The sequence below is a fragment of the Nicotiana tomentosiformis genome, chromosome 1 (genome assembly GCF_000390325.3).
Source record: "Nicotiana tomentosiformis chromosome 1, ASM39032v3, whole genome shotgun sequence".
NCBI lineage: Eukaryota > Viridiplantae > Streptophyta > Magnoliopsida > Solanales > Solanaceae > Nicotiana > Nicotiana tomentosiformis.
Genome location: NC_090812.1, coordinates 133,455,179 through 133,475,146, shown reverse-complemented (window position 1 = coordinate 133,475,146; position 19,968 = coordinate 133,455,179). Strand labels below are relative to the sequence as shown.

The following is a 19,968-nucleotide window of genomic DNA, read 5'->3' as shown; positions in this document are numbered from 1 at the left end:
AAACTGAGAGGATAAATAGTTTAAGGCATTATCACTGCGAAAAGTGCGAAAAGAAATACTAAATTGACTTTTTTTATTTCAAGACAAAAACTCTGGAATATAAAAAACAGCTCAGAACGACATTTCATTAAGTAAGGCCAAGAACATCTTTAATAATCATCGATAAAACTAACAAAATAACGAAATCCCAAGGTTGAACTGACTCCGCTAGGACCACATATATAATAATAAACTAAAGAGAAAGCAAACCCTGCATGACTCTCAATACTACGCAGAAAGGTGGTTCGAGTATGTTTCCCAAGATGACACGACTCACAATCTAATGTAGACAAATTAGACAAACTAGGCACCATCTTCTGAAGCTTGGATAAACTCGGATGTTCTAAACGCTTATGAATTAGGTCTGGAGAATCTGTAACTGGACATGTTGTAGATGGACTGAGTTAAGATAGTAAAGACCTTGTGATTCACGCCATGTGCCAGTCGTCTGTCCCGTACTGCGATCCTGCATAATAAAAGAATCTTCAATAAAATATATACCACAGTGGAGGGCACGAGTCAAATGACTAACAGATGCAAGACTAAAAGGACAACCAGGGACATAAAGAACGAAATCTAGAGTGACAGAAGATAGGGGATTAACTTGTCCAACATTTTTTGCTTTAGTTTGGAACCCATTGGCTAATGTAACAACGGGAAGAGACTGTAAATACACAATATTCGACAAAAGTGATTTATTACCAGAGACATGATCAGAAGCACCGGAGTCCATGACCCACGGTTCGAGAGTACTTGACAAGGAAACACAAGCAAAAGAATTACCAGCAACAAAAGTATCACTCTGAGCAACCGAGGCTAGTTGTGGAAATGCCTGCTTACGTGCTCGTTACCGAAGGAACTTATTATATTCCCCTTCAGATAAAGAAAACCCCCGATTACATGTAGTCTCAGTCTGAGCAACATAAGTATTTTTTGGTGGTCGACCATGAGAATAGCACTTCACGAATGTGTCCAAGTTTATTCCAACAAGAACACTTGGGTCGAGATCTTCCAAATCGACTTCCTCCACGTCTATTGTCCATAGTTTAAGATGCCCGATTTTCCACCGTCTGGGATGCGAAAAGGAGTCAATTGTCTGTGATGAGATCGTTCGGTGACTAGGTGCTGCAGCAAGGCGAAGTAATCGAGAGAATAATTCATCAATTGTAGAGACAGTCAGACTAGCCAAAATCTGGTCACATACTGAATCAAGGTCATTAGGAAATCCAGCGAGTGTAAGAACTAGAAACATCTTCTATCGTTGCTCTTGTTGCTTTTCAATACTAACAGAAACTGGAATCAACTTCTCAAATTCCTCCATGACTACCTGTACTTGTTCCAAATAAGTAGGCATATCCAATTAATGTTTCTTCAAGTTTGTTATTCGCAATATCACATCATAGAAACGAGATATGTCATTAGTATATAAAGTGCGAGCCTTTTCCCAAACTAAAGGACATTTCTAGAATGGACGAAACAAGGCATCAGCTTGGGATCAATAGATCGCCACAAGATACTACATGATTGAGCATCGATCTTTTATCAAAGTGCCTTGGCCTTTTCATCTCCTTCACTGGCCTTTTTGGTTAAGTGGCCTTGAACACATTGACCTTGCACCACAATTCAACAAAGGAAGCCCAAGCTAAATAGTTTGAACTTCCCATTAAGGGATCTGAAGTAATCATGAAGCTTGGATTTCCAAAACCCGTGTTTTAGAACCAAATATATCAAATCCCAAAGATATTGCTAGATTGGAGAGAGGTCTAGAAACAAATAATAAAAATAACCAATAATATCTCACTGAAACAGGGAAGAAACCACTGTTTTTGCCGAAAAAGTATTGTTTCTGCTTGAAAAATCACTGTAGCAACCGGAAAAAATTGAAAGTGATTAGCATAAAAAGGAAATATGATGGGTAGGCTCGGAATTGCGAAGGAAACACACTGTCCTGAAGAGTCATCGCCAAACAATGGACCAGCACGTGTGGGAGGTTTTCTACAGGAGATTTTTTATGGGTAGGTCGCTGGAGGCTGATCTACCTCGTGGTGGTGTTGATTTTTGCACAACAGTGACGGATAATAATTTTTTTTTATTCGGACAGCCTTAAGTCGCCGGAAAAATGGCACGGCGATGGGTTTTTTTCTTCCCAATATCGCTGGAATGACGCACAACAACAATTTTCTCACTTCCGCCCTAATACCATGTGAGAAAGCACGGGAGAAATATATATTATTGATATCTTAATTATAATACAATGAGCCCTATTCATAACTATATATAATATATATCCTACTCCTATTCCAAGTGGGACTAGGACTAATTACATATTAATTACATAACTATGTATATTCAAGGGAATTGGATGCTCAAAAGAAAAGGATATGGAAGACAGCAGCCTAATGTAACTATTGTGTAATATAGAGAAAGGAATAGCAAAATTTTTGACGGTGTTGAAAATCCAATGTGAAGATTCAAAGTTATTTCTTATTTCTTTTGTGTTTTTGGTGTGAAGAGGACATATACCAATTCGCATAACTAGTTAGATTTTTGAGATGCCGAAAGCTCATTCGAAACATGACACTTTTGTATAGTACACGATGTTTGGTGCATCATCAATGGAATACATTTGATTTATCAAAAGAAATAAGGTTTCGCTCTAATGAGAAAACAAGTTGAAAACAAATTTTGGAGGACAACCATTACAAATTTCTTAAATGGAGAAAGATAAACAAAATAAAAAACCAAACATAGAATTTGACGTCCAAGATGAGAGTCTAAGCTAAATGTTATACAACACCCTGAAACACCTGTGACAAAATTGAGTAATTATTAGAAGAAATTTGCACCTTACTTGAAGCTTAGTTTCAGTACCTGCCAGTCAAGGACTGTATCTCCGGCAACTCAACAGGTATAAGATGAGCATCTGCACAGAATAGTAGAAGAGACAACAAAAATCAAGCTTGTGAAAAACTAATAAGCAACCTAACAGATTAGGTAAATTCCTCAAATTACTATTACACTAACTGTCAAACAAGGGAGAAACAGCTAAATCCTGAACATCTAACAGGCAGGGACCTTGTTTAATTGATGATTGCTTTATACACTACTACTAAGAACCAAAACCCTTAGTGAGCCTGTATATTGGACGCCAAAAGAGAAGTTGATCACAGAAAGATGTTAGGAATAATCTGAAAGACTGAAATAGGAATAGGACCTAAAGTCCTGAAAATCGTCAGAGACTACGTAAGAAATAAAAGGTAAGGAAAAAAAGTGATACCGCACACATTCTTTATACCAGAACCACCCTATTTAAACATAATTATTGATGCATTGACACACAAAACGAAGTACTAACAGTCCAGCAATATCCAGCCTCTTTGCAGTTAGCTACCCTAATTATGATCCTCCAGAACTTGGCACATCTATTTCTGATTAGCATCTTTATTCTAGTCTTCCTAGAATATTTTCCCCGGACCCCGCGCATAGCGGGAGCTTAGTGCACCGGACTGCCTTTTTTTTTCCAGCTTCCAACCTCAGCCTCAATGAACAGTATATTACTAAACGAATTTTTAACACCGATATTTAAATTCTTTTTCAGCTTAAGCCGCTAACTGTACAAATGCTTCTTAAAATGAGATACTACATCTTTTCTCATCTTAAAAGTAATGTTGGACATCCCAAGTTGCTTTGACTTTGGAACAGAAATCCTCCAGATTTAAAAGAAACTTACAGCAAAGTATACATCAAACGAGAAACACAGTAGGAAATTCAGCAATAAAGGGAATCAACAAAGCTTAAGTATGAAGAAGATGTGTAATTTCAGCGGAAGAGACGGCGAGAAACTAACCTTTAGCAGTTGAGGCCAAAGTTAATATGTTCAGTATAATAGACTCAACGAAAGGAACTGAATCAGCCAAAGTATATAAAATGCAGGAAACTCTCAGCATAATCTAGGCTCTACTTCACGCCCTAACCACAAAACAGAGAATGACCTCATTTTGGTGGTACTTTCTAGTATAGCCAGTGTGATAACTACCTTGTTTCAGTACGCTACATCGCCAGTATTATTGTTTACTCTAAGACCCTAAAACACAACTAGATTCTTTTTAAAACTAGATACAACACTAGTGAGGTACAGACATCTAGAATATTATGTAAAATGGACAACTTCATCACCTACAAATCAAAAATATCTCTTCTCAACCTAAGAATTACGATGTTGGTGATGCACCGTTATTACTAAAAGGAAAGGCAAAAGAGAGCCGCTTATCAGTATGTACCAGATTTTATGTCTGTGAGGTAATACACGAGGACATTAGTAACCTTCTTTCAATTTACACACAGCATAATAAGATTCTTCCTTATTTTGGTGGGATGTTCCCGGGAAAGGGGGGGGGGGGGGAAATTTCCCAGTCTTCCATTTCCAGCATAGTAACAATGTAATATGTTAGCCATCTACATTCATCAGAATATAAAATGGGTAAGCATTTAAAAGGATAACAACAGACCCAGTGTAATCGCACAAGTGGGGGTCTGGAGAGGATAGTATGTACGCAGGCCTATGAGGTTTGAGGAAAATAAAAATAAGAGTTCATTTAAAAGGATAAATGAACTCTTATTTTTATTTTCCTCAAACCTCATTTTTCCTTCTTTTCTGTTAGTTTTTTCTTTTGTAAAGCAGATAAATTGAAAAAGACGTCTCTAAAGGAGAAAAAACATGGTGGAGAAGTCAGAAGAGTAGAGGGGTGGACCCCATAATCCACCGAGTTTCAAACCATGCGCCTTACGCCCTTGGGGATTTCTCAATAAGAGGAGAAACATGAAGTCGAGGTGATTACGGGCAAAATTGTTGACCCTATGTGTCGAACATTTATTTCATTAATTTTCCAAAAGCATCATTTATATTTTTCAACAGAAAATTTCAAACAGCTATGAAATAATTGTTGCCTATCCTTTAAAATACACTAGAACTTACTAAAATTTTAATGTACCCATTCTCACCTTATCAAAAAGAAAATGAATGTACCGATACCGCAAGCTTATCTGTCCCAATAAGAGATGCATGGCCATACCCAGGTCCATGTAACAGAGATGTTGAAGAAATTTAAAGCTAGTGTGGATTTTTATGTTGGACAACCCAAAATTAGGGTGTTTTAGCAAATAATTAAGTATATGCTTATTGGACCAAGATGACTTGCCAATGCACAATACAAAGGAAAAAATTGTATTAGCTTCAACCTTAGGTCTCTAGCAGCACCCTCCTTTTCTTGTGTTCTTTCTTCAGAATAACCTCTCCTTCGATTGTCACATATTTATCTTCCTAGAAACTCTTTCTCCCTTCCTCTCGATTTTTTGGATATTTCCTTCCTTCTCTCTAATATTTCCCAAAGATTTCCAACTAATCGTCAACCAAAATCTTCATTATCCATGTTCTACTCGATGACTTCATAACCTATAGGGATTAGTAAACCTGGTCAGCAGACGATCATACTACATTGAGATATTTCATAAAGAGTCTCTAGAGGAGGTATGCATCTTTACTACAAGCAAAGTGCAAGACTAGGGCAAAAACAACTCAAAGACAAGCGTGAAATCCTAAGGCTTATACATGTGCATGAAAAGCATCAGCCTTGGTGAAGTTTCACCTATCGATGGATGCCCAAGGCTATCTTACAAACTCCTCAGGGTGCAATGTGTCGTGGAAATGCCTTTTAAAACATTGAATAATAATCATTCCAAAACCACAAAGGATATCTAGTTACATTTAAGGAAGCTTGTTAAATCCCATTTACTCTCACTACTCCAAACCAAAAGAAACATCCAGTAATCAAACTGGAAGCAGGAAAAAAACACTAAAATTGTCATTGGCCAGATAATCAAGTTTCCGAAGGTACATCTCTGAAATTTCCTTTTTGGATAGGCTTACTTATGCATAAGGAGTTTCTTCCAAGAATATCTTTCATTAGCTCTATCATTGAGTCTCCACAACTGGCACTCAATTACATGTTCACGGCCAAGTCCACTCAAGAAAACAACAATCCATGCCTCTTGATCATAGTCCACTCAAGTTCATCTTCTCTGGCGCCACCACCATCCATCATAGCCACTACCTCCACCACCATAGCTCCTCCCGCCTACTCCTGCGCCTTCAACATATCCATCACCATGTCCTCCACCTACAGCAGCTCCATCACCAACACTGCACCACCTCCACCAAATCACCACCATCTCCGCCCATATTCATCTAAAACCAGCCAGCATTCGTCCATAAAAATACCACCAAGCCGCTGTCCTTTTCCACTATACATCAGATTGCCTCTGCTACTCCAGCCATGTTCATCCATCTCTATGGAATTCCAGAGAAGAACACAGAACTTTCAGTTGGAAGCTCCAATCAAAGTGATATGGAGGTGGGATGATGGTGGAAACTGTGGAAATCTTGGAGTTCAACCATGAGATGAAGTGGTCGAGCTTCTAGGGTCTGTTTCCCGTGAAGTTGCTTTTCAGATGGGCCTTTGCCAGAGAGTGCAGAGTGCTCTGTTTTGGATCTGAAGTTTGTGAAAGTGTAAGGAATATTTTGGTGAAGATGGAGATGAAAAAAGGGGAGCTTTGTAGAGTTATCGCAACAAAGAGGCAGAGAAGGTGGTGTATGGGTTATGGGTGTGCAGAAGTTGGATGATACGAATGATCTTTTCTTTTTAAATAGGGAAGATGATGAGTTGACGAGGGAAGGAGATGAAATTATAGTTCTTTTTGGTAATGAAAATTGTAATTTTTTTGGGTACAAAAGATTTTTTAAAATTTATTTGGGATCAAAAGCCATGAGGCATTGGTTAATTGGCATTTTTGCCACGTCACCGCGTGTGAACTACATGCATTTTACTTGGCTGATTGTTTGAGCGAGATGTGTCTAAGTGGCACAATTTGAGACTTGGCATAGAGGCCAAGTATTCAAATGGTCCTAGGTTTTGTTTAGGCAGCTAAATGAAATATCCAGACAAGTTCAGGGGTCTATGTATTTGGCCTATTCAAAAATTTCTTTCTACTATAGCTTTGATATAAAAGGAAAACATATATTAACAGAAAGGAAGCTGGAAAACATCCCACACACCTAGAGATGGTGGCCTGGTTGCAAAGTGAATGGAACCCAAGGTTGAAGATTCAGAGAAAGCAATAAGTATTCTACTACCATCAAGATCCCAAGCTGCTCCCTGATAATGAGCAACATGATTAAAGTTAGATTGTGTAAACGTGTCAATGGACCAGCAATACAATTTAAAATAGTCCACAAAACAGTATAGCAAATCAACATACAACGCACCAAACCAGGGCCTCTAAAGCCTAATAACAGGGCATAAATTGCAATAAGAGCATCAGATAAGTATTTTTTTTTATGTTATCCAGAATTTTTTTATCTTATCCAGAATTGCACCAATCATATTATCCATCCACAGACCATTACTGAAGAAACATAATGGAGAGGGGGAAAAGTGCATCTCTAATTTTGAAGATTAAACCGAAATTCATAAAAAGACCATGCGTTCACTCTCTAACCATCTTATTTTGCCTTCTGAATAAGCATAATCCAAAAGGAACATCCATGCACAAAAACAAAATGACTTTACTAAATTTCATAGTTATGTTAATGAAAGATCCTAAGACCCAAAAGGAGCAGAAAACAAAAAAATCAAAGAGCTATCTCAATTAACAATATAGTACAAAATGAGATGAAAAGATAATATCTGCTTCAGCTAACCGTGACAAAGCCATTTGTTGAGGACCATGGTTCTGATGTCCATGTGTTAATCTCCCAGAGATAGAATGTCCCATCACTGTGAAAAGAGAGGAGACCGGGGAGAATAATCAGCAAAAGAGTAAACAAAACTTAAGCATCATTCATGTACAGACAAGATTCAGAAATTTAGTTAAGTCACATTACAATTTTGCAGAGAAGAAATAGTCTCCTGACGGGGACCATCTCAACAAAGATATGCCCCCTAAGCCACGTCGAATAGGTGTTCCCACTCCTGTAAAATGCATTAAAGCTTATAACTAAATTAGAACTACAAATTTGTAACATAATATACACATACACACGCACACACATATATATAGATCAGTTAAAACCTTAAACCCTAAAACTGTAATAAATATACATAAATGCACACATACATGCGCATATATAAAACTGTAATATTTTGTATACATATAAACAGTACATCTCAAAAAAAAAAAGGATACAGAAAGTTCAATAAATATGCATAAGCAAACATCTAAGCTAATCCCCCTTATACGGCAAACATATATAGACCAGTTAACCTATAAGCTCTTTCATTTTTGCACTTTAACAGCCCCAAGACGCAGTCACTATGAAATAGCTCCCGTTCTGGTTTATCTAATTAAGGACATTAAAAGCATATTTTCACTGAAAGCGGGGAGGTGGGAAAGAAAAGTGTTCCAAGAGATTGTTCCTGCACTTGCAAAAGTTTTATGGAGATACAGGAAATAAGAACAAGAGGCTTATCTTTCCAGCATAAAAGTGGGAAGAATTCCAAGAGAACAAATCCCTCTTGATAAAACTTCTCATAGTCCCAAGAGAGATTTAACGCTGTGCACAATGAAGATTTATTAGAATGTAACAATGTTAAAAGATATCGTTCCTTCTCTTCTTTCGATACCAGACCAACACGGAAAAATCAATACTATTCTCCTTCCCCCTCCTTTCATTTCTTCTTTTTTATGCAGTTTCTTTTCTTTATTTCCAGATATGCCACAAAGTAAAGGTGGATAACTTGCTTAATTTTACTTTACACTTCAGGAAGAACATTTCTACATACTGTCAATGTCAGCATTACTGGGAGGATGAAATACCATTGACCTCCCCTTGATTTGGCAATACAATGATATTGAAGTAAAAAAGAGATTCAAACTTGAAAGACCATCTCTTACACAGTGCTCAATTTCTAGAAAGAAAAAAACATTTTCAAATTGAGCAACAGGATCATCCAGAACTCATATTGAAAAAGCAAATTGTGATGTCCTCAGGTACATAGAATCAGCGTTCTCAGAGGTATCAGTTTTTGGTTTCCTAGCAGACTACTCCCTAGAAACCTTCTCCCCTTTGCATATCTTCTGGACCACTTGTCTAACTTTTATAATATTCAGGAATCTTCAATTCGTCATGGGCTGAATTCCATTGTCAAAAAGATTTTCTTTTAAAGTCATAGTATGCCTTGATGTTGTCATGTTGATCATCAAAGATAAGATCATTCCGAGCCTCATGAATTTCAGAGAGACCAAGCCTTTTGAAGCTGGAGCAAAGAAAACTAAAAGAAATCGAAAGAAAAAGGCTTGCGTACATTTCACCTAACAAAAGCTGTAAATGCTATCATTAATCACCATCACTCCAGGCATCAAATAGATAAAGTTATGCCCACAAATGAACAACAACAACAACCCAGTATAATCCCACTAGTGAGGTCTGGGGAGGGTAGTGTGTACGCAGACCTTACCCCTACCCTGGGGTAGAGAGACTGTTTCCGATAGACCCTCGGCTCCCTCCCTCCAAGAACTCCCCACCTTGCTCTTAGGATGACTCGAACTAACAACCTCTTGGAAGTGGAGGGTGCTCACCACTAGAGCAACTCACTCTTGTCGTGCCCACAAATGAAGAGGTTGAGAAAAAAGGAACAGAGAGAAAAGGCAGGAAGAAAATTTTAATGGTGAAGAAAAAAATCGTGATGTGCTCTGAGCAAGCTAAGAACTGAGAATAATTTGCCAACCTGTTACAGGCACAGAGGAAACAGAGCCTGGTACTTAAACAAGTAGAAAAAGTTGCATACCTTGAGCAACATCCCATATGATGAATGAAGAGCTCTCAAATGAAGCTGATGCCAAATATGTAAACAAGGTCAAGGAAAGCTTTCAATCATCAGAAGTTCCATTCTTAAACCAATAATTGTCAGGCCCTTTATTAATCATCTGAAGTAAACTTATTTTCCAAAAGTAATGTTCTACCATTTTACATCTACCTGACTACACTACTATCATATCACTTTCTCACAATAACAATGAGATAGAGCCTGTGTATTACACGAGTAACATGGCACAGGAGAGGGAAAAAAACTAAATGAAACTGAAATTAAATGGTTTATGAAAGAAATTTTAATCACTTTAGAGTTATAATCCAGAAGATCTGAGCTCATAATAAAAGAATATGGAAGCACCTCAAGGGAAGCAACTAATTTGGTTAGATTTGGGAACAAAGTATTATAAGAATGTGCGCAAAGAAGCTTCATTCAACAAGAGAGCGGATTGGACAATGCCTTTGCTATGACCATGTACACTATTTCACCATATTGAAAAATTTTAACATGTGAAATGGTGAGGACATGAATTTTGTCATGACCATAGATCAGCATCACCAGGAAACCTATTCTGATGTCAATCACAAGATAATATGCATATGACAAAATTAATGCAAGAGAAGGGAAAATTTGAGAGGTTGAGGGGATAGCAAAATTCTGCATTAGTTGCTTTGAATTAAAACGGAAAAATACCCAGAATGATCTGGCAGTAAGGATATACTTTTAGTAGATGCAAATGCATCCTACAAACCATGATATGTGTAGATTTTAAATTACTTTGATAAAGGAGTCCTAATTTAGTTCAGCAAAGTTCATCCTAATATCGCCTTATTTATCAACCGAATGAAATTTTATCCGTGCATCTTTATGGTGCAACTATTTTTCAGGTAGTGGTTACCATAAAATCTACTCATCAAATAAAACATAATGTCCCACTTAAGTCCATGAATGAGGTAAAGTTTGCAAGAACAACAAAGATATGTTAGGCAATAATTTAGGATATCTTCCATTTGGGCTCCAGGAAAGTGCAGTAATTTGTTCATGTTCAGGACTTCGAAGAAAATCCACAAGAGTCCATTTAGTTCCTGAGCCTCTAGAGAGAGTGCCCAATGTGACTCCTGATCTCACTGAAGGTGCGTTGCCTTGATATGAAGCAGCCCAAATGCATATGCCACGCCTATACAGTGAAGCAGTTGGAAACAACCATCAGATAAATGAACATATGAAGTATGTATAAACAAATATGAGAGATTTGACAGATTTAGGATATCTAAGATATGACAAACTAAAGATACTAACTTGCAGGCCACAGAAAGTGTCCTCCCACCATTTGGCCGCCATGCTAGACTTCTAACATCTTTTTGGGATTCATTGATCAAAGCGCAGGGGTTCTTTCCTTCTGGCACGGAGAAAGAGATTTTTCAAACACGAAAATTTTCAAACGTCACTTGCAAACAGCATATATAGATGAAAAGATTAACACCGCCAGACTAAAGCAAATAGAGTCCAATAACCAATATGATGTAGGATATCTTGGCTTGAACTAAAAGTAAAACCAAACAAATACAAGTATGAAGGACCATAACAAGTACTAACCAGAATCTTCATAGTCACGAATTGTCACCTGATGCAGCCCTGAAATAAAGGCTAAAATATGCTTGTGCTGGTGCCAACCAAGGCCATGGAAACCAACATCTTGTAACAATTTTACCTGCAAAACACATTTTAAGAAAAATGAAACAGCATAGGCAATTTACTTCCTTTATATTTTTGAATTAACAGCCAGTGTAGGTAAATGCATGAACATATCTATTTGAGAAGGTAAAAATTACTATTGTCATTTACCCCATGGGATACTTTAAGACGGACACCTTTAGTCATAAGCATAAAGCTTTGCACAAGATAAAATTAGAGACCATCTTAATCACTAGGCAAGTAGGTTTAGTGCAATGTAGAGAAATCTTCACGGAGTACAAGTTCATGATTTAAAATAGTCTAACAGGTTAAATTAATTAACTTCTTTTGTTTCCTATAAATGTTCTTTTAATCAAGAAAACTTCATCAACAGCAGGCATACTCCTATAATCGAGGAGCATTGGAAAGGAACGGGAAGAAACATCATGGAAATTCTAAACAGTATGGTTGAATTTGCTAACTCCGTCCGTATGTGTAAACATGCTCACATTCCCGGTCATTTTTTTTGTTTTGCAGCCTACCAGCCTCAAACTCTTGACCTAGTGGCATGAAGAGGACTCTCTAAACCACTATGAACAAGAATGAAGAGGACTCTCTCAACCACTATGAACAAGAATGGTTGGTCCTAAATCTGGATAAGGAGAAGGATTGCGGTGGGGAAGTAATCAGCGTAAAACTAGCCAATTTATGATGATCCTCCCGATACTTAAATCGTTGGAACATGCCCACCTAGGCACATGTCACATCAGCACCCGGATGTGATTAAAAATAGGCTAGGGCTTCCATCATATCCTCATCTGGATGTGAGGGAGTATGTGCTAGGGTTCCTACATCATTGGTGGGTGTGGGTATAGAAGTTAGTCCTGTTACATCAGTGCCCGCATGTGGTGAAAAATAAGAAAGGGTTCTCACATAATGGACGATTGTGAGTAAAGAAGTCAGTTCTGCCACATCAACGCCTGAATGTGGTGCAAAATAAGAAAGTATTCCTGCATCATAGATGATTGGGGAAAAATCTAGTCCAAGTGAGTCGGATTTGGGAGGAATTTAGGCTCTTTAACGGGATAGTCGATTGAAGTAGGGGATACCTTTAAGAAAACGAGATGTGATATGCTTGCCTACAGGAAACTAAATGGGTAGGGCAAAAGGCTAGAGAAATAGGCAACATGATTATAAATTATGTATTATGGGAAAAGATAAAATAAGAATTGGGGGAGGGGGGAGGAGTCGGGGGGAGGGTTCTCTTGTTAAGTCTTGTAAGGGAGATTGAGACAATCAATGTCACTAATGCTTCACAAGTAGGATTAGATACGGAAGTTAGAGCTTGGTCCAAGGGATAACTAACAGATCTTTAATGGGGGGAGATCTAAATGATCATGTGTGTAAAGATAGCGACGATTTTGACCAAGTACATCAGGGATATGGTTATGGTACTAGGAATGATAAAGAAAAAGCTACTCTAAAATTTTCTTTAGCTTATAGTTGTAGCTAACACATTAAAAAGATAGAACCTCACGTGATAACATTTAAGAGTGAGGTAACCACAGTCAATTAGAGTTTACCCTTACCAGAAGATGTGACAGAACTAAGGAATTGAAAGATTATACTAAGAGAAAAATGACCACACAACATAAATTGGTAGTCTTGGATGTCTAGTCTAGGAGTAGAGTGAGAAAGCAGACGACTTGTAAGTTACTGAGAATTCGGTGGTGCACATTAAAGGGACCAAAAGCAGTTAGCATTTCAAGAAAAACTATGGGAGGAGGGAGCATCGACTTAAGAACGAAATGAAGACATTCCATAGAAGGAAATGCCAAGTAGCATTAAGAAACTAGCAAGTGAGCATTAGATGTATCTAAAGGTTAAGGACCTTGACAATAAGAATCTTGGCGGTGGAATGAGTTATTAAAGCAAAAAGAGAGCGTTGTAGGATATTATCAAAAACAAAAGATGGAGAAGATTTTGAGGACTACAAGAGAGCTAAGGGCGAAGCTAAACAAGACTATTAGCCATGCTCGAGGAGAAGCCCTAAATGGCTTGTACCGAAAGCTAGAGACACAAGAAGGGGAAAAAGAATGCTTAAAACTAGCATGCCCGAGAGAGAAGAGGAGTAAGAATTTAAACCAGGTGAAATATATTAAAGATGATTCTTAACAAGTGTCGACACGAGATGATGAGATCAAGGAGAAATGGAGAAGCTAACACGAACCACGAGAATAACATTTTAGGTCTCCATATATCTATGCGATAGAAACGTTGGGTTGACAGAGATAAAGGATGCCATGAAAAATATGAAGATAAGGAAAGCATGTGGTTTGATAGTATCCTCATAGAAATCTGGAAGTATCCTAGAGAAATTGGAGTAGGATGGCTTACTAAGCTATTTAATGATATACTAATAAGTGGTAGGATGCCCAACGCATGGAGAAATTACCTTAATTCCGATATATAAGTACAAAGGGTATTCAAAGCTAAGTTGCTCCGACATGGCAGTTTAGGTGCCGCACCCGTGTCGACACGACACTAGTATGGGTGTGGGTATGGGATCCGTATCGGCTATGATCAAACAATTTTGGGTACTTTGAGCACGACAGACGGAAAAATTCGAGACGAGATACAATTTGATTTCCGAAATCATAACCAAAATTAGGTTAAATTGAAGAAAATAGCATACCTACCTTATCTAGCAAATCAATCATTTTACTTAGCTACAACTTAAAATAAAAAAGAAATTCACACTTCACAAGCTATATGTAAGTATTCCACAAAATTTCTCATATTTAGAGATATTTTTATTTTTTTGAATTATTTTTAGTCGGATCCCCACACCTGTATCCGTACTAGGATCCGTATCCCTGAATCTTAGAATTTACATCTCGAAGGATCCGACCTCTAGATCCGCACTCGTGCCCGAGCAACTTAGATTCAAAGTGTGAACTTATGAATACAACAACAACACAGACCTAGTTTAATCCCACACGTGGGGTCTGGGGAGGGTAGAAACGTTGGGTTGGCAGAGATAAAGGATGACATGAAAAATATGAAGATAAGGAAAGCATGTGGTTTGATAGTATCCTCATAGAAATCTGGAAGTATCCTAGAGAAATTGGAGTAGGATGGCTTACTAAGCTATTTAATGATATACTATTAAGTGGTAGGATGCCCAACGCGTGGAGAAATTACCTTAATTCCGATATATAAGTACAAAGGGTATTCAAAGCTAAGTTGCTCCGACATGGCAGTTTAGGTGCCGCACCCGTGTCGACACGACACTAGTATGGGTGTGGGTATGGGATCCGTATCGGCAGTGATCAAACAATTTTGGGTACTTTGACCACGACAGACGGAAAAATTCGAGACGAGATACAATTTGATTTCCGAAATCATAATCAAAATTAGGTTAAATTGAAGAAAATAGCATACCTACCTTATCTAGCAAATCAATCATTTTACTTATCTACAACTTAAAATAAAAAAGAAATCCACACTTCACAAGCTATATGTAAGTATTCCACAAAATTTCTCATATTTAGAGATATTTTTATTTTTTTGAATTATTTTTAGCCAGATCCCCATACCCGTATCCGTACTAGGATCCGTATCCCTGAATCTTAGAATTTACATCTCGAAGGATTCGACCTCTAGATCCGCACCCGTGCCCGAGCAACTTAGATTCAAAGTGTGAATTTATGAGTACAACAACAACACAAACCTAGTTTAATCCCACACGTGGGGTCTGGGGAGGGTAGTGCGTACGCAGACCTTACCCCTACCTTATGTGGAGGTAGAGAGGATGTTTCCGATAGACCATCGGTTCAAGGAACAGAAAGTGTGAACTTATGAATAATAGATAAAATTTAAGAAAAAAAGTGATAAGAGTGTAAACTTAGGGGCATCCTAAAAGTGACAAGAACCCATCAGGATCTATGCCTGGTAGATCTAAGAGGAGACTATAATCTTGCTAAACTACTAATGAAATTTTCTTCCAAGAGGAAGAAAGAGCACACAGTGCTTATTTACCTAGACAAAGCACATGATAAAGTATCAAGAAAGGTAGTTTGTTAGGTGTTTGAAAAGAAGGATATCATATTAAATATATATATGTCATAAAGGATATGTACGAGGGATCCATCACAAGTGTAAGAATAGTCCTAGGAGATAAAAAAGGAGTTTCACATGATCGTGTGTTTACATTAAAGATCGGTACTAAGCTAGTACTTCTTTACCTTAATCATGCATGAGCTAACTAACAAAATACAAGGTTAGGTCTCATGGTACATGTTATTTGCTAACAATATCGTGCTAATTGAAGAAAGCAGCAAAGGTGTCAAACAAAAGCTTGAACTGTGGAGAAGCACTGTACAAAGTAAGAGTTTTAGGGTAAGATTAGTTAGCATAAGAGAGTGAAACTGAGGAGAGTAGACGGGATTGCGGTGCCTATATGCAAACAATTCAAATATCCACACTCAATGTTTTAGGAGAATGGTATGATGTATGAACATGTTACATTTAGAACCATAGTACTATCGGGGTGATGTGTGATAGAAGAATGTCTACTGAAGTGAAAAGGAAGTTCTATAAAATAGTTATAAGACCTATAATGTTTTGAGATGGATAAGACCTATAATGTTATATGGAGTGAACGCTACTAAATTCCAGCACATCCACAAGATAAATGTCATGCATATGCAAATGACAAGGTGAATGTGCAGTCATACAAGAGTAGACAAGATTAAAATTGACCACACTCAACAGAAGGTGCAAATAGCACACATCGAACATAAAATGAGAGGTCACTTAAAATGGTTTGGTCATATCCTGCATCGACCTCCAAATGCACTAGTCTGTATGTGTGAAATCATGGTGAGTGAAGGTGTTAAAACGGGAGGAGGCAGACCCAGAATCTCTTAGGGTACAGATGGAAGAAAACGATCTACACAGGTGACACCAATTAGTTAGGGATGTGTTTTAAATAGAACATTAAGCTAAATGAGAATTCATAATGTAGATCCCAACTTGAGTTTGGGATTGAGGTGTAGTTTTCGTATGGTTGAATTGCTAAGGAATGATGTCCAAGAAAGATACACAATAAAGTAAAAGGTGAGTTCTATAATATGGTTGTGAGAACATTATTATTATGTGGGAGTGAGTGGTGAGACTCTAAAGCCCAATAGCTCCACATAATGGATGTCGTAAAAATATAGACATTAAGATGGATGCATGGTCATAAAATATAAGCCAAAATTATAAATGATCGAGTGCAAGTAGCATAGAAAGGATAAAATGGGACAAGGTTGCCTGAGATGATTTGTGATGTCTAGGTAACAGACAATTCCAGTCAACGAATGCACTATTATGATAATTGAAGGTGATAAAAAGGAATGGCTTTATTTATGTGCAAAATGTACAACAACAACAACAAACCCACTATATTCCCACAAGTGGGGTATGGGGAGGGTAGTGCAGACCTTACACCTATCCAGTAAAGGTAGAGAGGCTGTTTCCAATAGACCATCGGCTTAGAAAGAGTGAGAAAAGAAGAAGGGGAGGAAGAGGAAGAAGACGAAGGGGGAAGAAGAAGAAGAAGAAGAAAGAGAAAGGGAAAAAGGGGGGAGGGGAATTAGTAGTACTAAACACTAAGAATAGGAAATACGATAACATAAGCGAACTAAATCGCATGACGAAGTAACGATCTACTTAAGAATATGCAGGAACCTTAGTGCTACTAAAGAAACTGATAAGAAAAGTAGAAACTTACAACTATCTACTAACCTTCTACCTAATCTTCGACCTTCATACCTTCCTATCAAAGGTCATGTCCTCAGTAAGCTGAAGTCGCGCCATATCATGTCTAATCACCTCTCCCCAATACTTCCTTGGCCTACCTCGACCTCTTCTTAAACCCGCCATGGCCTTCTCACATCTCCTGACATGAGCATCAATGCGTCTCCTCTTTACGTCCCCGAACCATCTCAGTCTCGACTCCCGCATCTTGTCCTCCGCGGAGGCCACTCCCACTTTGTACCGAATAGCTTCATTCCTAATCTTATCTCTCCTGGTCAATCATCCATCTCAACATCCTCATTTCTGCTACTTTTATCTTATGTCATGTGAGTTCTTAATTGGCCAACACTCCGCCCCATATATCATAGTTGGTCGGACCACCACTTTGTAAAAAATTATCTTTTAAGTCTTGGCGGCACATTCCTATCACATAAGACGTCGGACGCAAGCCTCCATTTCATCCATCCCGCTCCAAACGATGTGCGACATCCTCGTCAATCTCCTTGTTACCGTGGATAATAGACCCGAGAAACTTGAAACTACCTTTCTTGGGAATAACTTGAGTATCAAGCTTCACATCCACGTGTGACTCATGAGCCCTGTCACTAAATTTGCACTCTAAGTATTTTGTTTTAGTCCTGCCCAACTTGAAACCTTTAGACTCCAAGGTCTGCCTCCAAACCTCTAACCTTGCGTTGACCCCGCTTCGCGTCTCATCGATCAACACTATATCATCGGCAATAGCATGCACCATGGCACTTCCCCTTGTATGTGTCGCGTCAGCACGTCCATCATCAAGGCAAATAAAACCGGGCTAAGAGCCGATCCCTGGTGCAGCCCCATCACAACTGGAAAGTGCTCTGAGTCCCCTCCCACAGTCTTCACCCGAGTCTTAGCACCATCGTACATATCCTTATGTGCAAACAATGTATTACAGCTAACATGCTCCCAGGCACGAATTTCAAGGAAAGAGCCTAAAAGCTCTTTCCGGCGAATTTCCTTTTTCCGATGGCTTTTCTTATTTTCAGCTTAGTTTTTTCATCAATCATTCATCAGTGATTGCTTTAGAAACTTCGTTCGTCTTTGAATCATATTTCAATCATGGTTAACAAAATTTATTTGAATAGTGATGGGAAATCCTTTGATATCATAGAAATCAAAGGTCTAGATGAGGTTTGGTTCGAGTAGGTAGAGCGTAAGTCAAACTACATGAGGAAAATGACTTTATGCAGGAAAGTCATGTTGTAGATTTGTAGATTACTGCACATCGCATCTAAAGGAAGAGGAAATGACCTTAGGAGATGGAAGATCATAGACCACATGTACACCTTTTTCTGCGCTGAAAAGTACAACGATTATGGCAAATTCATTAGTGTTGTAGCAGTTCAGAGGGAGCGCAGGGCAGTAATCATTTTGCCAGAAATAGCATTTAATTGAGTGTGGAGAGATTTTGCTTTAAAAGATTGAAAGGTTCATAAATAGGAAGGTCCCAGATATTCAAAGAATGCTCATCCCAGTGAAGCAAATTCCTCCCAAGTCAGACGAAAATCATGCTTATTTGGAGGCTTTCAGAACTGACAAATGGAAAGCGAAAGGACCCTCAACGTCTGCTAGTGCTCCCAGCACTAATCGTATCGCGGTAGAAGGGCCTGAAATCTCGGATCACGACGTGCTCTACGAATTCCCGGTTGAAAGCTTTAAAGCTTCTAAAGAACTTCCAACTCTATCTGATATTCGACGATGGGCCCAGTAAAGGGAGCTCAATCCCAAGGGTACAAATGTATGAAATGCATGGCTCCAAATTTCTTTTCGAATTTCCCTGAAGGAAATTGGCGAAACACATTAGAGTAGGAGAATGGAAATGGAGAAATATACTGATGAACTTTGATGGGGAACGCCAACAAATGGATATCTCCCTACCGGAGCTACTCTCGATTGGGTATGGGTGAGACTTCTGGAGTTCCTCTCCATCTCTGGTATCAAGACATCTTCAAACAAATTAGGGACAAATGTTGGGGTCGGATCGAAACGAAAGAAGAAACCACCTTGAGAAATCATCTGAAGTAGGTCTGCATCAAAGTCAATGGTCCTTTTGAGCAGAACCATAAATCCATCGAGCTTGAAAAAAGTGTAGTCTACACTATTCCAGTGTGGTGCGAGGCTCCGGCGAGCTGGAATTTTACTAGCGAAGATAAAGAACTAGAAGGAGGGTTCAGGGAGAGTAGACTTATAGTTGGGTCTACAGATGAGCGGTTGGTGCACAAGGCTCAAAGGACAGCTGGTTCAAACTCAAATTTGAAAATAGGGGAAGATGTTATTAGGGGGAATGTAACTAAAGGGGGGCCTACTAACGGGCCTGCTGAAGTGGGCCAAGGAGTTCAACTTACAAGGTTTAATCTGGGTCTTTTGAAAAGCCTAAACATGGAGAACAAGGTCCAGCTTTCAAACAAATTTGAGTCTCGATATAGACATAAGTGGAGATCCATTAATGGATGAGATTACTTCAAACCAACTGCTAAGGGATTCTGAACTCAACTCTCTCTTCTTATTTCTGAATGTGACCAAGACGCTCATGAGTTTCCAA

General features: G+C 38.5%; 1 protein-coding gene across 7 annotated transcripts in view; it reads right to left on the bottom strand.

The window, feature by feature from the left end:
• The window catches only part of LOC104097170 (aladin), a 47,485-nt gene that overhangs the window by 12,486 nt on the left and 15,031 nt on the right, over positions 1-19,968 (bottom strand). Inside the window, exons 4-12 of one of the 7 annotated variants that reach the window (XR_011412617.1) lie at positions 11,502-11,616; positions 11,205-11,304; positions 10,909-11,082; positions 9,882-9,940; positions 7,979-8,066; positions 7,796-7,871; positions 7,151-7,250; positions 2,911-2,962; positions 460-505 (exon numbers count right to left, since the gene is read on the bottom strand). Coding sequence is in view for 6 of the 7 variants with exons in the window: in XM_070191652.1 (XP_070047753.1) it covers positions 2,911-2,962; positions 7,151-7,250; positions 7,796-7,871; positions 7,979-8,066; positions 9,882-9,940; positions 10,909-11,082; positions 11,205-11,304; positions 11,502-11,616; positions 11,983-12,027 (809 nt within the window). In the remaining variant the exon portion in view is untranslated. Of the gene's footprint in view, positions 1-459; positions 506-2,639; positions 2,847-2,910; positions 2,963-7,150; positions 7,251-7,795; positions 7,872-7,978; positions 8,067-9,881; positions 9,941-10,908; positions 11,083-11,204; positions 11,305-11,501; positions 11,617-11,982; positions 12,043-12,088; positions 12,116-19,968 lie in introns of those variants that run through there. The other 6 variants (XM_070191664.1, XM_070191652.1, XM_070191657.1 and 3 more) reach the window with 6 other exon arrangements.